This window comes from Musa acuminata, chromosome BXJ2-6, assembly GCF_036884655.1.
Source record: "Musa acuminata AAA Group cultivar baxijiao chromosome BXJ2-6, Cavendish_Baxijiao_AAA, whole genome shotgun sequence".
Lineage (NCBI taxonomy): Eukaryota > Viridiplantae > Streptophyta > Magnoliopsida > Zingiberales > Musaceae > Musa > Musa acuminata.
This window is the reverse complement of record NC_088343.1, coordinates 38,930,769-38,956,779: the sequence shown is the minus strand read 5'-3', so window position 1 is coordinate 38,956,779 and position 26,011 is coordinate 38,930,769. Positions and strand designations below refer to the sequence as shown.

Genomic DNA, 26,011 nt, shown 5'->3' with positions numbered 1-26,011 from the left:
ATCAAAGGCTCATGAACAAGCAAGGGAGGCAACCCCTATGCAATGAGCCTACTTTTATTAAATCATATTAAGTTTATAACTAGAAAGAGAGAAACGATATCCTGACAATTTTAGATAAGGAACCCAAATTTTTAGAATTGTAAGAACATAACATATATCCTCAAGATCCATTAAATGAATTGTCTCTGGATGTAAGTGATAAATACTAACTATTGATGCCTTCGCTTAAAAATAATTCTTTGTAATGATGAATATTTTATCTCCTTTTAGTTTTCATATTAAAATGAATCTATATTATTTATAATATATATTAAAGCATCAAAATTAACCTACCAAATATTTGAAAAGGATTTTTATAGTGTTTAATTTGAAACATACAAAAGTCATACTTATATCTTTCACTTTCAAACCAAACTTTACAGTTCTTTGACATTCCTTACTACATAATTAGTATTTTACCATGAAATTTTTTTTTTATGAATGCATATAATATTTATAAACTTAGGAGATTTATGCTTTAATTTTCTTTTATTGTTATCTATTCATTGAGTAATATTCAAAATATTATAAGTCTTTTCTACTTTAATCTTAATTCTTTTAAAACACATATACTAGTTAGCTCATTTAAGTTTCATTTATCCTTAATATTATTATAGTGAATTTTAGATGAGCCAAATTAAGATGAAATAAAATTAAAAATAAATTATACGAGAAATGACTAAACTACATTGATGCTCAATGTTTTTGAGCTTATAATTTTGTCAGTTATATTGAGGATATAATATTAAATTCCTCAAATACTATGATACTAAATTTTAGTTAGTTCTTTCATTAATATATCAACCAATGACTTATTTTTTTAATAAATATATACAAAAATTTTTATTAGTTTAGTTGGTAAAGATCTTAATAGTTTAGTGTAAGATTATAAGTTTAAATTCTACTTTTATCAATTACTTTTTGTATAAAAAAAGCATATGGTAAATTTGATAATTTCTTTTTATAGAACATAGCTATAATGATAAATTCTAAAAAAATCATTAGTTTTAAGAAAATTTTGTAGCACCCTCATTTTAAAAAATTTTCATGAAAAGCCCTTATTTTCTAAAAAATGATTTTGTTCGCTGCCTTTGCCGTATTGATAATGACCTCTGCCCTTGATCGCCTCTACATGTGAGCCCCTCACCCTTCACTCATCGCTCTTGTCTACCCTTGATCATCTTTCTCCCTTAGTCGTATTCGTTCTACATTATCACCCTCGGCTTCCTCCCCTCTTCCTCTACTATCGTTGTTGTCCTCACATGCGCATCTCACCCACGTTATCCTCACCTGTGGCCCCCTCCACTAAGGTGACAACAAGGATAATAGGGATAGTTAGGGTGATTACGATGGGTGGTGAGGGTAGGAGCAATGGGACAAAGGTGGTGATAGGGCAAAGGTATAGGTTGCCAGAGGTAGATGTGGGTAGCGAGCGAAGAATGAGGGGCCCATGCACGAAAGCAACCAAGGGCCCACGTAGCAAGGTGAAGGTAACTAGAGGTCCACATGCGGATGTAAAGGGAGAAGGTAGAAGTGACGAGGGACTTGTGTATGAAGACACAGGTAGCTAAAGGCAGAAGTAATGACCAATGGGGTGTAGTAAAGAGACAAAATCATCCTATAATAAAAAAAAATGCTTTACTGAAATTTTTAAGAATGAGGGCATTCTATCATAATTTCTCAAAATTAGACTTTTTTTTTTGAAGTTTAGTAATGCTTCTTTCAATAATTATATGGATTTACACTGAGAATAGGCTAAGAGTTTGAAAGAATTTCCTTGTTTTTATGTCTTCAATTAATACTATTATTTATAGCTTCAAATATGTGGGTCATCAAGGAATTTTGCCGAAAAAGGTAATTGGGCCGAAGACCCCACCCAAAAATACAAAAATATATAATGTTCAAAATCTCACCAGCCACAAAAAAAAAGGTTAATTAATTATGTGATCACAAACACAAAGGACAGGCCCCAAATTCTTAGATCATGTTTAGTGAATCCACATTAAACCTCATCCAAATATGAAACAATTTTGCACCACATAATTTAACAAAAAGATAAAAGTATATATTACTCACAAAACGAGTGCAAGAATCTGTTAATGTTTCACCTCTTTCACTAACTTTTAAATCAATTATTAGGTCCAAAGTTTGTTTACAAAATGGGTCATCCCAAACACAAAGAGAACTCTCTTGTATTTTTCAACGTTGGCATTTTATGTCCAATAAAATGCTCTTTTGTGCACAAATGGTAGGTAATAATTTTATCTTCCCAAGTTTCTCACCTTATCACCTTATATGCCTCCTATAAAACTAGCTTGAGAGTATGTTTGGTATAGTTAGTCTAATGCTTAAATCAGTATAGAACCTCTAATTAATAGTGGTGTGAGATATATTTCTTAAATAAGTAGCAAATCAATGAGTATTCTCCATGTAAGCATAAAAATTATAATATGTTATTATCTTATGAAAAATTTTAATATTAAAATTTAAAATTAAATAACAATAGATCTTTAAATTTATGATGCGTAACTTTCAATGTTGCTCAAAAAAATCTTTATATGATATATAAGTACATCATCATTGAATTTGAGATATGTTGATCTATAATGAGAATTAAACTCATATTCTCTTCTCTTTCTATGAGCGATCGATATAAGATTTATAATCTTTCATATGACTAAAGGGAGATGAAAGAAGATTTGTAATCTCTCAGTCATGTCATATATCTGCGTCTCAACACATTATGTGTTGTGTGTATAGTCCTTATGAGGTCTTGTTTGTTTATAGGCTCTCATCAAAGTCATTTTCTAAGGAATCATTTCATAATTAGACTTGTTTGTATTGGTCGATAATTATAATCAAAATCCAATCATATCCATTATATATCTTATCCAGTTAGATAAAGTCACATAATCTAACATTTTCTCATTTGACCTATTAATTGATAAGATATAAAAGGGTTTAAAATCAAAATTAAATAAAATAAAATTTATTTAAAAATAATTTTATCCAATTAGATTCTAAATTTTAAAAATTATTTATATGTGCATGAATTTTAAAAAATATAGGCTAATAAGTATAATAAATATAATAATACTATATTAAGTCTGATTAGTAATGTGAGTTATAATGGTTGTATATCATCAATGTCATACTTCTTTCTATATACCATAATACTGCTAGCTCTTTCTAATATAATACAAAATGGCTCATGCAATTTATATTGTCAAGACAATCTTATTATTATATTTAAACATAATATGTACATACATAAATATGATTAAAATAATAAAAACAAATAACTTTAAGTACGTAAGCAAAAAAATCAATTATAATGTCAACTCAAACGTGCATCACCATATCTTATAGATTATTTACAAACAATCACAAAAATATTTTTTTTCAAACACATTAAGTTGTAAGGCTTAGTGAATTGTCAATCAATATACTGATGCTTAAGTTATTAATTAATATTAATTAATTTTTAGACTCTTTAATCTAATCATTAAGTATTTTATATCATAATGCATAGAGCTGTAATAGTACTTACCATTCTTAGAAAAAAAAATTACTATGATATATCATAAAATATCTTCAATGACTTAGCAATTGAGTCTAACCTCACCAAGTCCTAAGATAAAATTTTATAGTCATAAAGCTTCATTAGTAACCTTAAAGCATATCACAAAATCAACTTCCATTGTCAAAATTATAATACTATATTATTTTATATTTTTTTATGTAAATTGCCCCTCCAATTGATAAAGATATAAACCGTAAAATGAATCTCCTATTATTGAGGTAATTTACAGAATTAACTGTTGAATCTTGGATTTTGATGATGAAACCAATCAATATGTGTTTATGTTTTAATCTACGTTTTGAGTGACGTAGGATGCTTCGATCAGGATGAGACAATTAAAGCAGAAAAAATCATGTTGGGTTGGAAGAACATGTTAGAAGATTGGACGTCGGGCCGATGGATCAGTCGACGTATCGACAGAAGGCTTCGGGTCATGGATTCGAGCATCGAGCTAAGAAGAGCGAGTATTACGCCAAGGATATCGGAGTTGCAAAGTCAACTGGCCGATTGGGCAATAGGCCGCAAGAGAGGACGATGCACTGAAGAATCGGAGGAAGCGTCGAGGGACCAATGACATGCCGAACAACTTGATTAATGCTTAGTATTAATTGTACAGATCGAAGTTTGTTTTACATGTGCAGGATTAACTATGATGGCAGTAAGACATATAGCAGGTGTTGAGCCGGAGTCAAGACAAAGATCACGTTGAGGGTTCAGAGTTCATCGGAAGTCCAGACGATCGTCGAAGGTTATACGGGAACAATTCGAGAAGTCTAGGAGCTTGCCAAATAAGCTAGTCGGAACTCGCCATGAGGATCATCGCAAGTCTAGGAGTTTGTCGGAGCATCGCTGAGGGTTCGTCGGATGTTCGCCGGAAGTTCGCTGGAAGCTTGTAGGAAGAAGCGATTGACGCACCGGAACATGATCTATAGTATTGATGTCTTAATTGTTGTAGTTAGCATGTATATTAAGTTAAGATTGGGAGGTGATCCTATTAACTTAATCTGGGGCCAACTGGGCCCCTAGCATACTCAAATTGGGTCGAATGGATCAGTCCATTCGGACCTAGAATTCCTGCTAGGCGGTGGCACCGCCCAAGAGACTTGGTTTCCCAGGAATTCTGGGTGATAGTACCACCCTTGTTAGTTGATGGTACCATCGGTAGTTATTACTACCAGCGGTGGTACCGCCTGAGCTTAGTCTCTAAGCGACGTCAAGCGGTAGTACCACCCAGACTAAGCGATAGTACTGCTCAGTGTCAGATACCAAGTAGTAGTACCATCCAACTCTGGCGGTGGTACCTTCAGGACCCGGGAAATATGAGAGATGACACTTTTGAGCTTCAAATTCAAATTGATTGGGGCCTATATAAACCCCACCATTTCTACATGAAAGAGCAACCAAAAGCTTAGTTTTATTCTGAGTATTTAAGAGCTTAAAAGCGTTGTAAAAGACCAAAAGTTCTTCTCCCTCTTTCTTTCTAAGTGTTGATCATTCAAGAGAGGAGTGAAAATCTATAAGGGTTGTCTCCTAAGCCCGTCAAAAGGAGAAGCTGTAAAAGGGTGGTTGGCTTTCGCCTATTGAAGGAAGGCCTCTAGTGGACATCGATGACCTCGTCGAAGGAGGAAGCCAAAGTTAGATGTAGGTCAAGATTGACCGAACTACTCTAAATCTCGATTTGCATTTACATTCTGCTCTTTATCTTAACTGCAAACTGTCTCTGTTGCTTTACATCATCTATACTTCCATTTGCTCTCAAGTTAAAGTTCTTTCCGAAATGATTTTCGTACGAAAGTCTTTTTAAACGACGAAAGTTTTCCGCTGCACTAATTCACCCCCCCCCCCCCCCCTCCTCTTAGTGCTCTTGATCCTAACATTAACACTTGAAAACTATCATTATTTTGAGTTGATTTAATGTCATGAGAATATAATATTTTGTTCTTTTCATATATCTTATTACTTTCTTTACCATCTTTTAGTATTTTTATTTCTAGGTAACTATAGTATTTATATAATATTTTAACTATAAAACTAATATCTAATCTAGCATAAACTTAACATATAATATACTTTCAATTGCGTATATATAAAAATTATTTTTCTTTATTTGATTTTTTCAAGTCATTTTTAAAAATATTTGTTTTAACTGAAACATTTACTTTTATCATTTATTGAATAAAGTTATATTCTAATTCTCTATAAGACTCTGATCAATATATCCCTTCTGAAACATTCCTATCAATATATCCTTAAATATCTCAATATTAATAATATAAGATATTTCATTCATATCAAGCATCTTAAAATTCTTGATAAAAATTTTTTTAGTTCGGTATAATAAACTAAGATGACTGCTTATAAATAAAATATTATCTATATATATGATTAATATGATAAGCTTACTCTCATTGATCTTAAGATATAAATATTAATCAATAATATTTTTTAAATCTAAATAAAGTAATGATATTAAGAAACTTTATATTTCATTAATTAGAAGTTTGTTTGAGGTCATAAATACATTTTTTTAATTTATATATCAAATTTTATATTTCTTTTGTTTTCTTTGCGAATCGTTTAGTTTAACACATATAAATCTATATCTCCAATTAGAAGACTTTAATCTAAAAAAATAAATATAATTAAATTATAACCGAATAAATATCCAAGAATAATAATTAAACTTTTATTTATCATTTGCAAAATATAATCAAAATGATATGAGAAAAATATAAAAGAAAATTATAATTTATATTTTTTAAATTTTACATAGAACCCTTAGACTAGTTAACCATATTTAATTAAGAAAGCCTAAAATTGGACTAAATATTAATCCAATTAGGTCATGCAAAAATAAAAATTGATCAAAAATTATTTTTTTTAATTTGATCAAAGTATTTGATTAAAATAAATCAAATTAGTTAATTTTATAATTGAGGACATAATTTTTTTAAAAAAATTAATCTCTAATGGATAAAACTATAATTTTGGCATAGGATATATAATAGAAAATTCCTAATTCTTAATGGTATAATGGAAAGCTAACTTACGGATATAAATTGGAATTATCTAAATTTTGAGGGGTAAAAATATCTTTTAAATAAACCTAAACTATCTCCCTTTCTATGGTCATTGCCTGCATGGGGCATGATCGCCACCTACACAAGGCACCATAGCCGTGATGCACAATCGCTGCTTACGCAAGACACTATAGGCACCATTTATGGTCTTTGCGCGAGGTGCGGCCATTGCCATCGTGCACAATCACCGCCTACGCATACTCTCTGGCATCCAATTAACGTCAGCCATAGCCAACAAATAATGTCGTTGTCGCTGTATGTAGCAGTGCTGCATAGTCACTGTAACCACCGTTGACAATGATGCTATCGTAACTGTCGCACTCAATGGTGCTATCATAGCTGCCACATGCAGCAATGCTACATAGTCACTGCTTGCAATTAAGCAGACGACCACCGTAGGTCATTGTCCTCAATAATACTATTATCAACAATAAGTTGTCAATAGTAGTCTATTGATCAAACACGAGAAACCTTATATCGCCCGCAAGTAGATAATAGGTTGAACTAGATAGAAAAACAAATCGATAATACCGTTAAATTATTCATGCATCGTAAATAAAAACTAATTAACACATTTTCATGAGTAAAAGGTGCTAACAAATAGGTCTAAAGTATTTAATTTTAAAACTATGGCTCTGATATTAATTATAAGCATAAAAATTATAAGATATTATTATTTTATAAAAAAATTTAATGTCAAAACCTAAAATCAAAAAATAATATATCTGTAAATTTATGATACATGCCTTTCGATGATGCTCATAAAGCGTTTATTGATCTATAAGTATATTATCATTAGATCGAAGATTTATAGTAATATCGATCTATCATAAGAACTAGATTTGTCTTCTCCTCTCTTCATATCTTTCATAAGACCATTATGAGCGATGAATTTAGGAACAAAAAGAAGATGAGAGAATATTTATGATCTCTTATTGATTGATTCATGTGATTCAAAAGGAAATGAGAGAAGACCGGTAATCTCTTAAATTTGTCACATATCCACGTTTTTATATATTATGTTATATGTATAGTCCTTAGGAGGTTTTATCTATTTATAAGCGAGAGTAAAAGGTATAGAATAAATAATTAGGAGAGTTCCTCCTATCAAGATCATCTCATAAGTAATTATATCATAATTGAACTTTTTTTTAAAATTTGAAAAAAGTACTATTGTTTTATGTTGATCTGCTTCTCTAAATTGTAACCTACCTTTGATCGATTGAATCATCTTGTGCACCAGCTTTGCACTCTCAAGGAATCCTTTCTCCATTCCAATCGAGACTTGCTGCCAAGCACAAATGGCTCCGCGACTCCATCCCAAGTCAGTGAGCCATGTAGGAAAAGGTTCCTTAGGAACATGGCTGAGGTGACTCATCAGTGCAATCAGGACTTGCGGCCAAGCGCAAATGACTCCATGAATCCAACCCAAGTCAGTAAGCCATGTAGGAAAAGGTTCCTTAGCAACATAGCTGAGATGACTCATCAGTGCCTACCTAGTCATCCAAATGACATCACCTGCATCTCCTTTACAGCCATCGAACACATCAGATTCAACAACATCGATCATGTCCTTGTTCTTCGAGGCACATCCTCTTGAATATATAAATGTATATATAATCAAAACAAGGAGAAAAGGTGGTGATGGAATTCCAACGAAAGCTTGGGAAGATCTGATAAAGGTCGGTCCCCAACAAGAAAGTAGGGCACTCCAATAGAAGAAGAAGAAGAAGAAGAAGAAGACATGCATCACGAGAGGCATCATGGTCGGGAGAGGAAATCAAGGAGGTGGAGCCATGAGCTTTGTGTTGTCAAAAACCATGGCATGAGCACTATAATACGAGCATGAGATGGCATGGTGTAGCCCCCACGCTTTTAGCGTCGAATTGGGTCTAGGGTTTGTGAGCCTTTCGGTGGAATTGGCCCTATCACATCAAGTGGAGCACATGTGGAGGGATCGTCAAATGCTCGATGCCTTTTTCTCTTTGGCCTTCTCTCACTTGTCGTGCCATGCTATTTTTCCTATGTCGATCCTTCTTTAAGGTGAGTTATTATAGCTGATCCCATCTTATTTTCTGGTATGAGAAGTATGGCTGATCGAATCCGACGTAGAAACATAAGATACGTTTCTATGGGAAGAGGGGAGAAGATGGTGACCGGACAAGAGGGATGACACGACTCCATCGCCCGAGGAATCTTCAGGGCTGGCCCGCCGTCGGTTCACTGGGGCCGGCGACTGCCTCGGGCGGCGCGAGACACGTCGAAGTAGGGCGGGCCCGGCTGAGCTGTCGCGCAGGCCGACCCGGTGGAGGGGAGAGCGGGGAGGAGCTCTCGCGGCACAGTGTCCACGTCGGCGTCTCGTCGTCTTCCGCGGGGAGCGGGGGCCACCACGGCACCGCCCAGCGACTGCCCGGACGCTGCGCGGGGCCCGCGCCGCGTCCTTCCCAGCTCGAGGAAGGCAAAAGCTGAGGAGGAGACGACAACGATGGGGGAGGAGGCGTGGGGGACACTCGGAGGTCCTCTTTGGCAGCCAATGGCAGCTCGCCATGCTGCATCTTATTCCCGTTCCCGTCTCCTTTACGAATCTCTGTTGCTATCACCCACCATTTCTCACTTTAAACTCCATTGCACCATCCCTAGAATCCGGTCCGCGTCCATCCGATCTCGTTCCAGTCTTCGTACGTCATCAATCCTCACATGAGTACCACAAGATATCGAATGGTCGAATCAAAATCGTATGAGATTTTTTATGTAATCTTGTTTACTATAGTCAATAATAATAATAATTCATCGCGTTTACATAATTTGTGAATTACTAAGATAATTTCTGTTCATATTACCAACACAGTAGCATATATCCAAAGATGGAGGGAGTGCACATATCAATCCATTATAGCTGGGAGTGCATCACGGAAAATAATACACACACACACAGATGGGCAAAAGGTGCTTGGATGACTGGAGATGGGAGAGTAAACTAATGGTGTGATCCAGCCAATCGTACGTGGCTGGTTGTCTGTAAAGATTCTGAGTGCCATTGCATCCCTGTATAAATACCCTTCCATCCCCAATGACCTCTCCCACCCCACTGCTCTGGTAGATCACTTGTCACTCGATTCTTCTTCTCCTTCAGCTCTTCTCACCTTCTCCCATGGCTTCTGTTGAGGTGAGCCACGACCTTGTCCTATGAGCCATCAGCTGCAATTGGCTTCTGTCATGAACCTCCTGCCTGGTGATCAGATCAGATCAGCAAAAGAGTAGGTTGTGTTGTGTGGGGGGGGTTTACTTGAGATCAGATCGATGATCTCAGGTTCGATCATGTCTGGTGTAGCTATCCGAACCTGAAGAGAGCATGAACTCACTTGTTATCTCTCTTCTCGGGAACACTCGGATGTAGAGATGGAGTGAGGGTTGAACTCTGCCTGCATCTACTTTAGATCTGCTAGAAAGATGTGATTCCTAGGAAGAGCTCCTGGATCTGCATGCTCAGTCGTGATCCACACCGATGCACGGCCGAGTTAGAGCTAAATGTCTCCTTCTGTCGTCTTCATGCAGGTCGAATCAGCTCCTGTCGTTGAGGTTCCGGCTGATGTCCCGGTTGCTACTGTCGTCGAGGCCGAACCTGCACCTGCGCCGGCCGTCGAGGCCGAACCTGCTCCTGCTCCGGCCGTCGACGAGCCCAAAGAAGAAGAAGAAGAAACCCCAGCAGAAGAAGCAGCAGCAGCAGCAGAGCCTGAGGAGACGCCGGCTGAAGAGCCCGCGGCCGAGCCCGTAGCCGCCGAGGCCGAACCGGCAGCAGCGGAGCCTACCGAGGAGGCAAAGCCGGAGGCTGAACCCGAGGCTGCCGCTCCCGTAGCTGAGGAGACCACGGATCCGACGGTCGAGGAGCCGGAGGCGGCAACCGAAGAAGCTGCTGCACCAGCCGCCGCCGCCGAGGAGGCTGCAGCGGAGCCGGCCGTGGCCTCGGAGTGAAGTCATTTGAGTGAGGTTTGATGCCATTTAAGAGTTACTAGTAATAATAGCTGCTATGGGAATAATATATCGGAGTATGTCATCAGTGAGTCTTTGTTATTGGGTGGAGTCTCATCTGTAATCCTTGTTTAGTGTGGCATGCAGTGTGTGTTAGCGTTATCACTTTATTCATTGTCTACTACCGTCAATGGGGTCTTTTATCATATCAGCTTCTATGAAATCACCTCCTTTTTCTTCACGTTGAATTCTAACCCATACCAAAGTGTCGTACTAAATCCCATGTTTGAGTTCAAGTCACCAGAGGTATATAACTATGGTTAAGACACATGTATTTTCTTTTTAGATATTTGTTTCTAATATTTTGCACCCCGGACGCACCGTTTGATGGGCTTGAGATTTGTGCAACCATCTCATGTACAGTAACACCCTTAATCTAACCTCACCTTCTATTACTTAATCATATAATCCGTATGAATCGCTATTGACAGAAACAAGTGTTAGAAAAACTATATATATAAAGAGAAAATGATGTGTCTAAGGCCAACATTCCAAATCTATTTGACCAAATGATGTTGACTATGTAGTACTAATGAGAAAGCTAACTTAAATAAATTATTAATTTTGTATCTTTGTGTTAGTGTAAACAACTTTTTAGCCGTGACCTCGGGACCGACGCGGCTTGGTTCGGGTCCGGATGACGGGTCGCCGATTCCTTCGGGAGGGGGTTCCTTGCCAACGCGCCCGGAGAAAAACGCATCGTCTTCGTCCCTACACACAGGTCGGGACGGGAGAGCTCGACCCGACCCCTCCGACGATCAAGTCAGTGAATAATCGTAGTGGGGTTGTTATCTATCTATCTTGCTCCCCCCCTTTCATTTAGAATGCAAGGGTATTTATAGGGGAGTTCGATGTTACCTGATGTGCTTGCCCGCAGGGGGTAGGATCATACCTTCTGATGATGTCTGACATCGCTATCGACGTAGCGTGCGGAGTCGAACATGAGCGGTCGTTAATGGGCCTCGGTTGGCGTTACGACCCGTGTCAGTCACACGGTGTCAAACTAACAAGGGAGCGGGGCGTCAGCGGGTGTCACGCAAGTCTTATCGTAATTATTACCCTCATCAACGAACATGAGCAAATCTCTTTTACCTTTAGATGCATTTTTTTAAACTCATATCCTTTGAAAAAATAAAATCTTACTGGTATACTCGTAATCCCTTATTAATATTATAAAAGCTCTTTGGATATTTTGAACATCGAGTAACTTCATATTAGATAATTAAATTTATCATAATATTATTTTAAATCTAGTAAAGGATTATCATCATTTATATTTATCATTAATATTGTCAATAAAATATTTATTTTCTCTTAAAAATTATATTTTTTAAACCTACTTATTTATTGTGAACATTATTTTATCCGCCGGTAACGTTTGTAATCGTACCTAACTCCCCACTCATTCCAGTCGGGGTCCACCTGGACCTCCCCAGGTATGTGTTCCGCCGAACCACACAGCTTGGCGTGACCCACATCCACAGGCCATCGAATGCACGGCACGAGCAAAGTGTGGGTCCCGCGCAGCGGAGGCGGGTTACACAGTTGAGTCAAAGCCAAAAGAGTGCGATAGTTTAATGAAAATTAAGAAAAAGGAACGCCGAATCTGTTACTCCAGAAATACCACACCACTTATTCCCCTTCAGGCGACGGGCCCCAGTGCACCTCTCATGGGTCAACATCGGGTGACGAGATGTTGGAGTACAAATCCGCTGCTGCCTTTGGGAAACTTAAAGCGGGCATGTCCACGCCACAGGTGCAATCGGATCCTCCCCAGCCACTGCATCAGTAAAACTTCGATCCGACCGTCAATTCTTAAATCTAACGTCAATGAACGGTTCCGATGCCAGTCATTCCAGTTCTGTTCAAATTAAGTCTGAAGAAGATCCTTAATCCCTGAGAACCTTCGTCCCCGGTGCCCCCTCCTCACACAAAACGTGACACCATCAAAGCCATTGATTTACATAAATACCCCTACAATTTCTCCGAAAACTACAAATTTACCCCTACCCGGGAGAATAAAACAGACCACACCAACTCGTCCTCCGTGCCGCGGGTCGCTTTCATTGACCGACACTAATGCGGTCCGTCCGATCACTTGCACAGCCTACGACGAACGGTTCAGATCTAGCATCGCTGCCTTCGAGTCCACCGGCTTTTGATACGGTGTACGAGGACGCCTCGGGAGGGACGAAAAGCATGAGGCGAAGCCGTTCAAATCGGTGAATGGCAGGCTCGTAGTTTACGCTAAAAGCATGGGCGGTTGTGGAATGACGATTAAATTAATGGAAAGTATTCCAACGGTTTCATGGCCTTCATCTGCTATAAATACTTCCGACCTGTGAAGCCTCTTTGCTTCTCACCTCGCTGCCGCTGCTTTGTCCTTCACGTTCTCTTCTAGGGTTCGGTATCATTCTTGTTCCTCGAGGCGATGGCGGATGTGGCGTTGCTGGGTTTCAAGCCGCAGCTGGTTGTGCCGGGGATGAAGGCGGAGGCGGCTGTGCAGTTCTACAAGGCGGCATTCGGGGCGGAGGAGATCGGGAGGGTGACCCACCCGAAGCGCAAGGCGGAACAGGAGTGCCCCCTCATTCTCTCCGCCGAGCTCAAGATCGGCTCCTCCTTCATCCTCGTCAGCGACTGCTTCGACGCTACGTAATCCCTGGCATTCCCCCAACTCAACCCTAGCTCCCCGATCTTTAGGGATCTCATTAGGTTGGTGATTTCGGTGGTGATGGCAGAGGAGAGGAGAATGCCGCGGCCGCTGGAGGCGGTGGGATCGCGTTCCGGCTGGAGGCGGAGGACGTGGACGCGGCCGTGAAGAAGGCGGTGGCTGCCGGTGCGGAGGTCATGAGCGAGGTGTTGGAGGAGGAAGGCAGCCTTCTCGGGAAGGTGAAGGACCCGTTCGGTGTCGTCTGGGCCATCGCGGCCGTCGGGAAGAAGAGCCCCGAGCCCGAGGCTTGATCCGGGCCGTCGACTCTAACCTCTCACTTCCTTAGGGATGCATTTATAGCTGGACTTCAAACTAATAGAGGCATTAGCAGTAGCGAAGCAGTTTACGCTAACTCTTCTATGCTTAATATTGAAGACTTATTATTTAGGATGGCGGTTGTCACGGTTGCCGCCGAAGCTTCTCACGGCCACCGACGTTTGATATTATATTTGAGATGCTTTAGCCCCTTTTCTTTTGCAGGAAACTAGAAAGACTAGACTTTTGCAGGTGGCGACCGCATCATATTTTTGATGATAGTATTAATGTTCCAATGTGATATCCATTCGACACTGATCACATAACCTTCGTTTTCTTTTCAGTTATGGTTTGCAGATGTCATGAGCTATCTGCTTGCTTCGTTCTTTACTGTCTTTTAGATGTTCGTTCAATGTTCAGGGGACCACGAAGAAAAGGTTTTGGGAAGGCTGCTCTGTTCTTGGGGAAAGTTGCATGCTTGCGTTAATATGTACATCTCATTAATGCTTTTTAGGGGCAACACCTAATTGGTTATCATGCTTATTTTTGTGTTGGTTATGGTTGCCTGTTCTTTAATCAGGCACGAACTTATTATTATTAGCTTGTCTGCTTCGGTGCCATTGCATTTGTTGTTTTCTACATTTGTTGTTATTTGGTGTTGGTTCTTCGAGCATCTGTCCGCTACTCGGGTTTTGTGTTGTACTGTAAGGCATTTGACCCTGTATCCTGTTGGAACAGGCTAATCAAGCTCTGTACTGCACAGGAATTATTTCCAGTCACTTGGTCTGCAGGGTCATGGCATCTTTTTCTTGCTATGTAATTGTTTAGGCACGTTAAATAATGTTAAGTTTGACTCTTACTCATCATTATTTGATTTCTAACAATCACATTAAATAATATGAATCATCCCAAGCCAAATATCCTCTTTATAATTAGTGGTTGTGACTTTTGACCTTTTGCCTTGTCAATCAATCTGCATCATATTTGATGGCACTAATTTTAAAGTGAATACTAATCCAGCTGAAACCGTTGTCACTTGATCTATCTCGAGCTAGTAATGACGGGCTCATACATGGTCTTGTATATGAAAGCAACGTACGGTCATAATAAGTATGACCTTGATCAACTCCGAATGAATATTCTAATCAGACAATTATAATATACTTTAATATAGCAAAAATACTTTCACAATCATCATTCACGTTATCTACACTTATAAAGAAAAATAATGAATGCTACAAATGACCAGTTTATGTTTGTTAACCATAAACTAAAAGGAGGTGTCTTAGCAACACACAGTCTAGTGACATACATAAATAAAAAATATAAATAAATAAATAAATAAATAAATATATATATCTCTAAGATCCCAAAAACATTAAATTCCTATATAGTCTTATAAATTCAAAGAATTATATGTATAGAGTATTCAAACAATCAAATTGGGTTAGCCAAGTCCAAACCAGATAGCTGCATTGATCGATGGGTCCGGCTGGTTCGACCTGGCGAACTCCCATCACGGGTCGGGTTGAAGTTCAAGATCACGCCGTACACGTTTTGATCCGACGGCTGATTTAGCGCCCCTCCTGGGAATTGCTATAATTACATCGCAGCCAACGTATTCTGCCCGCTATATAAAAGGGTAGGGTTTGGGTTGCTGAGAAGATCTCTGAAACCGAGGAGTGCGGCGGCGGACTTCGGGAGAGAAGAAGAGGGCGCAGTGTTTCTCACCACCGCCGGCCAACATGGGTAAGGATCGGAACCTCAGATTCTCGATTCCGGTAGGAAACGCTGATATCTGATCGGGTTTTTCCTTTTACCCAACTTCCATCCATGGCGTTGCTCTCCTGCTCGCAGGTATCTCGCGAGACTCCATGCACAAGAGGCGGGCCACCGGAGGGAAGAAGAAGGCGTGGCGGAAGAAGAGAAAGTGAGTTCCTTCTTTGTAATCTGTTCTATTTTCTTGCAAAACATTTTCGCTTGAAGCTGTTTGTGTCCACTTTAAGCGTTGATTATTTGTAGCATTCGCTTTCCTGCACAAGTTAGTTCTTTGTTTCATAATATTGTGAAAAGATTAGGACTTTTGCTCTCATGGATGTACGATCGAGTCGCCCCAGCCTCCGTTGTTTGAATCTCTGCGCCTCTGAAAATTCTTTGCTGTTAGGCTTTCGGTGGTTTCTCTTGAAAAGTTGGGGTTTTTGTTTGAATCCACTAATATGTTTCTCTTTTTCCTTTCTATTTGTATTTTACTCGTTTTTTTCCCGATAATTATGTTTGAGATGGTTTTGCCGTGATGTAATGTTAGTCTTGCCTCGAAAGGTACGAGTTGGGAAGACAGCCTGCCAGTACGAAGCTTTCGAGCAACAAGACCGTGAGGAGGATTCGAGTTCGAGGAGGCAACGTGAAGTGGAGGGCCCTCCGATTGGATCATGGCAATTACTCATGGGGGAGCGAGGCAGTGACTCGCAAAACCCGTATCCTTGATGTGGTCTACAATGCTTCAAACAACGAACTTGTGAGGACACAGACCCTTGTGAAGAGTGCCATTATTCAGGTTGATGCTGCCCCATTCAAGCAGTGGTACCTTCAGCACTATGGTGTTGAGATTGGTAGGAAGAAGAAAGCCCCTTCTGCTAAGAAGGAAGCAACAGAGGTGATTCTCTTTTGTGTGAAGTTTTCTGGTGTCCCTGATAGCCATGTGTTTTTAGTTTTAGTTAAAATTTTTTGTTGATACTTTCATTAGAGTTTCATTTTATATATATCCTGATGACCATCTGAGGCTGTATTTCAGATTTGAGAAGAGACCTCTAAAATAGTGATGGATACGTGGCCAAAGTAAAGTTGGGCAAGGATGGAGTTTGCTTGATAAACCAAAATGTTAGCTAATGGGTTAAAAATATGTAATTTTTTTCCACAGGAGCATAGCAAGGAGTAGCATAATTATATATAGTATGAGATAGGAGTTTGAGTTAGAGATGCAAACTTTAGTTGATCAGATCCATGATTATTCTTTCCATCTTAATCACTGTAGCAGATGTGATCAAGTAGAAGCAATCTAGTTGTATTTGTTGGACATTTTGATTCATCATTGAATGGGTTGATTTATGCATAGAATGCAAAATAAATTAAGGTGATCGAATATGTATCGCACACATTCAAATTTGGGGCTGCTTTAAACATGATATCAGTTTCTTTTCCCATAATACAACTCAGATTGCCAGCAACCTATAAATTGGATTTCAAAAATAGTATTATACCATTGTAATCCTTGTAAATGGCCATAAGTTCCATATTAATGTTTGTGGATTTAAGTCAAACAGAACTTTTGTTTAGGATTTAAATTTCCAGTTTGGATATTGTACAGGGGACCATATCTGCTATTACACCTGAAAAAACCTTACTGATTACTGAATTAAGGTCAGGCAGCTAGAGGTTTGTTAAAAAGAGTTAGGAAGGTAAAGTGATCTGCTCTAGTATAGCAAACCAGATTCATCTGAAGGCACAGATCTCTCACTTGGTTGTGAAGTTGGAAAATTTTTTTGCTACTTGTTACACGGTGCCTCTCCATCATGTCAAGTTTTTGCTGTTAGAAGTATCAATTAAATTTTCTTAGTTTTAATTACAAAACTTATTCTGCATTTTTTACCATTCTTAAAGGGTGTTTGACTATAAAATTATAGAACATACTAAAAGAATGTCAAAAGAAGAGTAGGGCTTACTTAAAAGCAGAAAACTAGGGTGCCATGTTCTTGTTCAACTTTAGTATCAAATGTCAATGTTTAGTTACGGCTGATTTGCTGTTGTATAATCCTAGGATTTGCAATTCCCATTGTTTTTACTTGATTGTTTATAAACTGATTGGTCCTGTTTTTGACTAGTGTGTTGTTATTAGCAAGTTTTGTGGGATAGCTTTCACTGTCAGTTATAGGATCTAGGGTCACACGGTGCCAATCAGTTGGATCGACTAATCAATTAGTAAAGTTGAGCCTCTGCCCTCTTCCTTTTCCTCTGTCTTTTCTTTCTCCACCCCTTTGGCCACTTTTGGGATGATACAAAATTTTCCGAGTCCAAAATCTGAATCAGCCAGGACAACTAGAAATTTGTTGTCACCTGTTGGGACCAATAAAAAAATTCTGAAATTTTGCTGAACCAGTTGGTGCTTGTTAGCTGAAATTAGGTTGGTCCTGTTCCAAATATGTCTGAATCAGCTTGACTAATTCATAGGGGTAGCTGGTTCTTTGGTAAGAGAAACCTGATACATTAAAAAGCATCCCAGTTTCTTTTTGTTTTTTTTCAACATGATGCAATCATCCTCTTTGTTGGGCTAAAAATGAGATTACCATAAATGATTCATGTACTGAGGTGATAGCTTTTATGAAACTATTTGGGACTGTGAATGTGCTGATTTTAATTGCAACACTCGTGGTCGCTGTTTCTTATCTTTCATTTGGCCCATACTTATAAGGTCTGCAATTTGAGGTAGATGTTCTATTTTTTGGGTTTATCCTTGTCATGTTTGTGTCGACCATGCTCGATTCAAGCTAGTTCTCCACTGCTGTTCAGCCTAGTTTCCTCGAGATCAGTTATCAATCTAGTTTTATGGCTCTTCTTTCATGGTGATGGCAGGAGGGTGAAGCTGCCACAGAGGAAGAAAAGAAAAGTAACCATGTAACCAGGAAGCTGGAGAAGCGTCAGCAGGGTCGAAAACTGGACCCCCACATTGAGGAGCAGTTTGGTAGTGGAAGATTGTTGGCTTCTATCTCTTCCCGCCCTGGTCAGTGTGGCAGAGCAGATGGGTGAGAATGACGACAACCATGAAAAGCTTTATCCAAGTAGTTGGCCTGTATATTCTGATGTCTTCTGAACTAATTTATCAATCGCCTTTCTTTCTCCAATTCTCAGATACATATTGGAAGGAAAAGAGCTGGAATTCTACATGAAGAAGATCCAGAGGAAGAAGGGCAAAGGTGCAGGAGCAGCAGCTTAAGTGACCTCAATCATGTCCTTTTATCAGTTGGTTTGCATCAGCTTAATGAATCTTGGTGGTTTCTTCTTGAAGTCAACGCTTGACTAATGTTTTGCTCGTTTAAGATATCGGACAGCTTTGTTTGTAGCTACAAGATATTTGAACTTTTTGGCATTATGTTATGTCCCCAAATGGTCAATTTTTCTACCTAGATCTATCATTAAATAAGAAATTCCTTGATTAAAACCGTCAATGTGTGAAGAGCATTAGGTAGCTATGCTTGTCACTTTTTTCTCTTTTCTCCTAGCTTCGATGAACTTGTTGTAGGCACATATAAATTCTAGTCTGGTGGAATCTCTAAATCATATCTCCTGTGGTTGAAGTTACAATCATTCTATTTCTTGCTCAAAAAGAAGGAAAGAAGGCAATAATAAACCATTTTAAGAATAAGATTTTGGGTCTATAGTTCTTTTATTGAATCTCATTGACACCTTTTATATATGTTTTTAAATGTATTTATATTTTTTTTCTTTATGGGAAGGAATTATTATTTTTAGAAAGAAAAGAGTTATCGAACGAGGATTCAGTATAATGTTCTGAATTATTCATTGGGTAGGTTGGATGAACACCCATCAGATGCATTCCACCCATTCCATAATTTTCCTGTTTTGAGTTAGGCGTTTGTTCTTTATTTCAGTACTTCAGCTCAGAGGGCAGAAACAGATGACCTACTGCATGAACCATAATATCTAAGATTAGGAAGGTGCATCCCATCCCCAAGATGGATGTAATTTGACCCTCCAAGAATCAGTGTCAAAAGGCCAATAATTTTCAATCACAAGTTTTTACTACCAACAGTAATAGCATGCACCAAGTGACATCCCTCTTCACCCTGCTCTCCCACAAATGTGATTCCAGTTCCTGTCTTCCCTCATCCTTCCAGCCTAAAGTATATTATATGCATGCTAAAAATGCAGTGCATGCAGATTATGCAGCATATATGTTTTTCCATAATTTAACTGCATCAATCTCTTGAGAAGCTGACTCAGCCTTCTCAGCTACAATCTCTTGCCATCACAAATTGGGGGATTCAACCAAAAATTCCACCATGTCAAATGAATGAATCATCAGTTGCCCTTAACAGTTAGGCCAACAAATGTAGCTCAGCTGCTCAAATGAAAACATTCTAACATTTCTCAGCTGTGGCAGTAGGACACATTACAGGAAAGAAAGAACACCCCCATCCACACATAGCTGCAGTAGATCAAAATGTAACCAGCAAGAATAGGAGTAACAAGTGAAATGCTAGTAAATGCAATAAATCTCTTAATTTGATGGAGTTAACAGAACTCACTTTCGTAGCTGGACACCGAAACTGATTCTACCTTACTAAAAGAGAAATGACATTAATCTGATTGTCTGTATGACTAAAAATATAAGTCACTCCCAAGAAATCACAAGAATAAAAACCAAAAAAGAAAAAGAAAAAAAGAAAGCAAACTCCAGATACGTATCTGAATCATAAGCGACAAACAAAAGGTGATGGAAAGAATGGAAAATCTAATAAACCTATAGAGCATTATACAGCCTTCCTTACCAAGCACAGGATCCATTCCGATCCAGTTGTAGCTTGTGCAGGGCTTCTAAATTATACAACACGAATTTGAAAGAATGAACTGATGGCTGAAAGCAATTGACTCCATGTTTACTCCTCTTGATGGTCAACATGACCTACCATCAGTGAGTCAGTGACCTCAGTGGAGAGGCATGGTGGAACCGGAGGCAGCTGTGCATGGAAAGTTTGGTCTCTCGGAACTTTTTAGTGTAGAAGGAGCAAGAATAACATGGTTCAGCTCACCTGCTCCCCAATAAGATCTAGCCCAACAGCAAGGAATGTGATTCCTTGAAACAATAAGAAATAAAAATGAATCCCCTGTGCAGACAATAGACTTCTCACAGAAGCAGTTAACAGAATAAAAGCAAGAGCAAGCTCCTTCCTATATAGACGGTTCCTCCTGGTTTTCCCTGCCTTCTTAGTTACCTCCAATTTGTTTAACTCGGCAAGGCCAGACTCAGAAGATGACCTATGAATGTTTCCATCTTCTATGCTGGGCTCAGGATCCTGTTCGACATATGCAACCAAATCTGCCTCCGATGACCTTCCCAACTTCTTAGTAACTATCCACTCGTACGAACTCCCGAATTTAAAAAGTCCCGATATCATAGCATTGAATTTGGTGACAGACATTGTGTTCTCAAAAAGTAGGTATGGGACTATAAACGGGAATGACCTCGGCGCAGGAAGTATACTGATAACAGACATTAAACCAGGGACATAACAAACAACCCAAGCTGGCAAATGAGCCTCTGGCAGGAACATCGACAAAGGGAGAATGATGCAGAATAGAGTAAATGAGTAGAATGGCAGGATCAGCTTCCTCAAGAGGAAGAAAAGAAAAATCAAGTTGGCCCTCTTGGAGAAACTCACCTGAAATTAAAGAGAGATCAAGAAAATCACTCCATGATTTCATATAAAACCAGTCAACACAAAGGATTGGAATAGATAGAGATGGAGGCCTGACCTTCGAGCGAAGGATGTCCAGAAAGCACATGCGAAGTAGCTGCATTGGACCTGAATGCCACCTATGTTGCTGTTTCTTATATGCCTCATACGATTCTGGCAGTTCACAAAGACACTGCACAAAGAAATTAAAGAAGGGGTAATGTCAAGAAGGATACCTACAAGAATAAATTGCAGTAGTTCAAAAGAACTAATTTGTGAGAAAAACCTTGACATCATTGAGAAAAATAAATTTCCATCCACACAGGTGAGCACGGACAGCAATATCCATGTCCTCAACAGTGGTTCGCTCCAACCAACCACCAGATTCTTCAAGAGCTTTTATTCTCCAGACTCCAGCTGTTCCGTTGAAGCCAAAGAAATTGATAAATATACCATTAACTTGCTGTTCAACCTCAAAATGAAAAGACAAATTTATGTTCTGCAGCCTCGTGAGCAAGTTCTCGTCCTTGTTTACAAAGGCCCATCTAGCTTGTACCAATGCTAAATCATCATTCCCCTGCACAAAATTTACAAGGATAAAAAAGAGAAATTGGAATAAAAGCATTACAATCATTAAACATAAAGTGCTGTATTGTGCACAGAAAATTCTAAAACGGAGTCTTTGAGACACCAAATAAATCTTTGGTTGGTCTAAAACAAGTATCAAACAATACTTCAAACACCTCATTTCTTGATAATGCATATCTTTTTCTTTATTGACATTGATAATTATATTTTGCAGGTTTCTGCAGACAGGACAGCAGACACATGGTAAAATCATGCTCTCATTCAAGAGCAAGTTGACTATGTGATCTGATTAAAAACCATATTTCACTTCTCAAACTTGATACAATACATATTAGCAGAAAAATACTATTGTTTTTACATCATTACAGAGAAAAAATAGCAGTACCTTAAAATGTGGGATTGTCTTTTTTAAGAAATCAGGTGCTGGCTGAAAATCTGCATCAAATATAGCAACAAACTCGTAGTCTTTCACATAATCACAGCTCATAGCAGACTTTAGGTTCCCAGCTTTATAGCCTGTGCGGATAAGTCGATGCCTGTATAAGATGCGCACTCCTTTTTGCTGCCATTTCTGCACTTCAGCCTTAATAAGGTTTTGCACATCCATATCATCAGAGTCATCCAACACCTGGATGAGCATTCTCTCCCTTGGCCAGTCCTGGATGCAGACTGCCGCAATAGATTGCTGGTAAACCTGTAAATTCAGTATGGAATTAAGCATAGTAGAGAAATGAGATCTCCCTCACATAAAAAAAGAGAACGAATTCAGTACATAAGGGTATTCACAATGACAAAAAGCTTTCTGTGAAATTATGTACTTTCGTGAAATATATAATGGAGTTTAAACCACGCATCTCCTAGAGAGAGGCAACAAATGCTGGCAATAAACAAAAACTCATATTAAGTAGAGAATTAGGATTTTTGACTAAAACATACAGAAACATCGAACAAAAAATAAAACAACCATTTCCATATAGATTTGTCTGAAATCATGATACTAGAAAATCACAAACTATGAAATAAAGTGCTCCAGTGATGCTTAAAATGCATGTACTATTTATTGAGTAGAGAAAAGACAGATTGAGAAAACCGTCCAAGATCATGATACTAGAAATCACAGTGTGAAACAAAGTGCTCTTCCGTTGCTTAGAATGGAAGTATTAATTACTGAGTAGAGAAAAAACAGATTGAGAAAACCTGAATCACAAACAGTTTATAATAGATGTAGGACTTGGAACTTTTGAAGCAGTTTATCTCAAATAAAAGAAGAGTAAATGGCCGATATAAACCAAGGCAAGTGAATGTGATAAACAAGAAGAAATGCACAAAAATGATAAATTTGATAGGACAAGAATTAATTATACTATTATTAAAAAAGCCTCATAATGGTCTCTGTTAAGACATCCGAGTTGGTTAGTGCACAAGTGATAAATCTCAGGTTCGAGTCTATATGTGAGCATGATGTTCGTCATTTGATGTAATGGAAATTAAAAAAAAAAAAACCTCATAATGGTCACTTGGAGAAGGGGATTTCATATTAATAAACCAAAGATAGAAAAATTCATAATCATCAAAATTTCATGTATTTGACATTTTGGTACTAAACATTACAGAGAGAAAGTGCTCTGTTGACATGCAAGATAGATAATTGATAGGAAATATATGCAATGTGAAGTCTTGCTTTTGAGTAAGTTATCTTTCTTATAACTTCTAAGCCGCCAAATGCAGAATTTCATATAAGCTGGAGCAACTGAAGTGATTAATGGTTAAATTCTAATAAGAAGAGTCAAAGAGGTGCTTTGGTTGCATGCAATACGAAAGTCATGAATCTAAATTTGAGTGGTACGAGAGACATGTCACTAAATAAATGATTTTGAAAGGCCAATATTAGAAAATTTCAAAGGTCAAGATGACACTTGGTGTCAAGGTAAGATTGTTCTTTTATGGCCCAATTGATAATGATTTGAACCATACGAACACCCTCTCAGCCCATGCACCCTGCAGGAGCCTCTTGCAATGGAAGTAAAATTGAAATGTTATAATAAGTCAAATTAAGATGAACTATTTTTACATTAGGAAGCAATAAGTCAAGTGTTACTGATTGATTTGCAACAGAAAGGTCCGAGAATGAGCGAAAATGTGACTAAAAAGAAAACCTTTGATCAAAATGTTTAACAATTAAAGAAAAGATTAAACGGCCTCGCATAATTCCTCAATGAAATATTGACTTTGTTATACAGTGAAGATGGTACAGATAATGATGACACTGCAAACTTCTTCAATCACAACGTCATTCCAAATGCAAGCTCCAAAGTTTAAGCGAGGAAAGATTTGCTAATGAAGAGCGATAAGAATGCACTTTGAACAAAACGTTCTGTTGGCGCTAGAACATAGTTGTTGCCCGCACTCTGCAGAACAATCATCAATAAACTTTCTCCCAAATTATGAAGCTTATAATTTTCAAAATTCTTGCTAACGATTGGATTAATCGAGCATATCTCCGAGATTAGTGATAATAACTCCTTGCAAAATCCCATTTTTGACAGAGTTACGACGAAAATTATATCAATTTGCCCCGAGAAAACAAATGTAAAGATTCATACATTGATCAAGAAAACAAAGAGTGCTGTAACCAAAGGGACCTACGTCGGCTTACCTCCCGCTCGTTACACATCGGGATCTGAAGCAACACCATTGGGTAGTCCTCAACGTTCACCGCGCCCCCCACTTCCAAATCTCCCTGGCTTCCATAGTCGACCGCCGCGACCGGCTTCACGCCGCGGAGCCTAATATAAATGCATCCGAGCACCAAAACCACCCGATCCACCGACTGCACAAGGAAAAGCACGATGCACACGTTGACCATCATCTGGACGGGCGGCGCAAGGTACCTGGCCCTGATCACGAGCCAATTGGCGTAGACGATCTCGAGGGCCTCGGCGGACGAGGCATAGGACGGGGGGCTGAAGTGCCAGCCCTTGAAGTAAGCGACCAGCTCGAGGGCGAGGAGGACGACAGCGAGGACGAGGAAGGCTCGGATGAGGCGGTAGAGACGGGACACAGGGGAGGGGCGGCGAGTGGCGGTGGAGATCCGGCGTGCAGCGGTGCGGAGGAGGGTGAGGAAGCGGGAGGGGAGGGAGGCAAGGATGGCGGCGGAGTGGTGAAGGCGTAGGAGGAGGAGCCAGGAGAGTTGACGGGGACTACGGCCACGAGACTTGCCGGCGGCAGCGGGGGTAGTCGGGGTGCTGACGTCGACGGCGGCGGCATCCGCGGAGGCATCCACGGCCGCCGCCGCCGCCGGCGGTGAAGGGTAGGGGGAGAGGAGACCCTGGGCCTTGAACCGCTCCTTGTTCCACCATTCTTGGAACTCGTAGTTAGGCGGCGGAGGAGACATCGACGCGATGAGATCTCTTTCCTTCCCCCTCTCTCTCCTTCGATCTAATTGTGGGAGGAGGAAGGAGAGGGGCAGAATGGGAAACTAATAATATATTTTAGTGAGAGGACCGGCGAATTCGGAGGGTCCCGTGGTTTCATGAACAAACTAGAACTCCGTTCAGTGAAAGCGTCCATTGAGAATTCCCACTAAGCGTGGGGTCGACAAGAGGAACTCATAATGTAGTCTCCCTATCGAAAGATCCAGTGAATCATGAAGTGAGTCATACACTGAATCCGAAACCAAGGATAGCTGGTGGTGACGTGGCGAAGGATGGGTGGAGGAAGCAACAGCGCACATGGACGCCCGACGAGGGGGTCGTCACCGACGGTGCGGGTGGGACCACGAGGACCGGATCCGATCCAACCCCGACGCGATGGGACCCACTCGAGGCACACGCTTAACACGGACGGCCAGGATGAGCGGCACGGCCCGTGGCACCCCTAGCAATTGCAGTCGAGATTGGAGGGGATCCGGACCTGCGATAGAATTACGGGCTCAGCGGCACGTGCGGGCAGGGAAACAGGTCATCTCGTGACAAGAAAAGACCTTTCCACCCGTCCCATTCGACCCGCCGGCCTACCTAGAATAGTAACCGGTGTCAATGGTTCGAATTCGGGACCCAGATCGGGTTCTGATCGGGTTCATGATGGCGAAGTGAGAAAAGCATTGCACTTAACATGGAAAGGTTCGACATTGGTAAGCGTAACTCATTGGACAGTCTAATTAGTCAGTTTAAATGTGGGACAGGTCATCATCAGGTTTCAACAACTAATCCCATGGATCCCGTCCATTTATATGCTCTCTATTGCCATGGTTGTTACG

The 26,011-nt window shown here is 39.6% G+C and overlaps 4 protein-coding genes across 4 annotated transcripts; 3 read left to right on the top strand and 1 right to left on the bottom strand.

Moving 5' to 3' along the window:
* The first annotated feature begins 9,709 nt into the window (after positions 1 to 9,709).
* Positions 9,710 to 10,912, top strand: LOC135615517 (uncharacterized). Its single transcript, XM_065114139.1, has 2 exons — positions 9,710 to 9,868; positions 10,258 to 10,912. Exons 1-2 carry the CDS (start codon positions 9,854 to 9,856, stop codon positions 10,672 to 10,674), a joined length of 432 nt encoding a protein of 143 aa, XP_064970211.1. The 5' UTR covers positions 9,710 to 9,853; the 3' UTR covers positions 10,675 to 10,912.
* Positions 10,913 to 13,099: 2,187 nt separating this feature from the next.
* On the top strand, positions 13,100 to 14,327 carry LOC135613657 (uncharacterized protein At5g48480-like). The gene is made up of 2 exons (XM_065110691.1): positions 13,100 to 13,383; positions 13,470 to 14,327. The coding sequence occupies exons 1-2, from the start codon at positions 13,163 to 13,165 to the stop codon at positions 13,690 to 13,692; spliced, it is 444 nt and encodes a 147-aa protein (XP_064966763.1). The 5' UTR covers positions 13,100 to 13,162; the 3' UTR covers positions 13,693 to 14,327.
* A 1,000-nt stretch (positions 14,328 to 15,327) lies between these two features.
* On the top strand, positions 15,328 to 18,915 carry LOC103989267 (small ribosomal subunit protein eS8). Its single transcript, XM_009408069.3, has 5 exons — positions 15,328 to 15,445; positions 15,554 to 15,626; positions 16,016 to 16,349; positions 18,323 to 18,492; positions 18,599 to 18,915. The coding sequence occupies exons 1-5, from the start codon at positions 15,442 to 15,444 to the stop codon at positions 18,681 to 18,683; spliced, it is 666 nt and encodes a 221-aa protein (XP_009406344.1). The 5' UTR covers positions 15,328 to 15,441; the 3' UTR covers positions 18,684 to 18,915.
* A 1,038-nt stretch (positions 18,916 to 19,953) lies between these two features.
* Positions 19,954 to 25,199, bottom strand: LOC135615516 (probable xyloglucan glycosyltransferase 6). Its single transcript, XM_065114137.1, has 5 exons — positions 24,410 to 25,199; positions 22,139 to 22,447; positions 21,452 to 21,742; positions 21,245 to 21,358; positions 19,954 to 21,150 (listed from the first exon to the last, which is right to left on the bottom strand). The coding sequence occupies exons 1-5, from the start codon at positions 25,145 to 25,147 to the stop codon at positions 20,512 to 20,514; spliced, it is 2,091 nt and encodes a 696-aa protein (XP_064970209.1). The 5' UTR covers positions 25,148 to 25,199; the 3' UTR covers positions 19,954 to 20,511.
* Between the last annotated feature and the right edge of the window lie 812 nt (positions 25,200 to 26,011).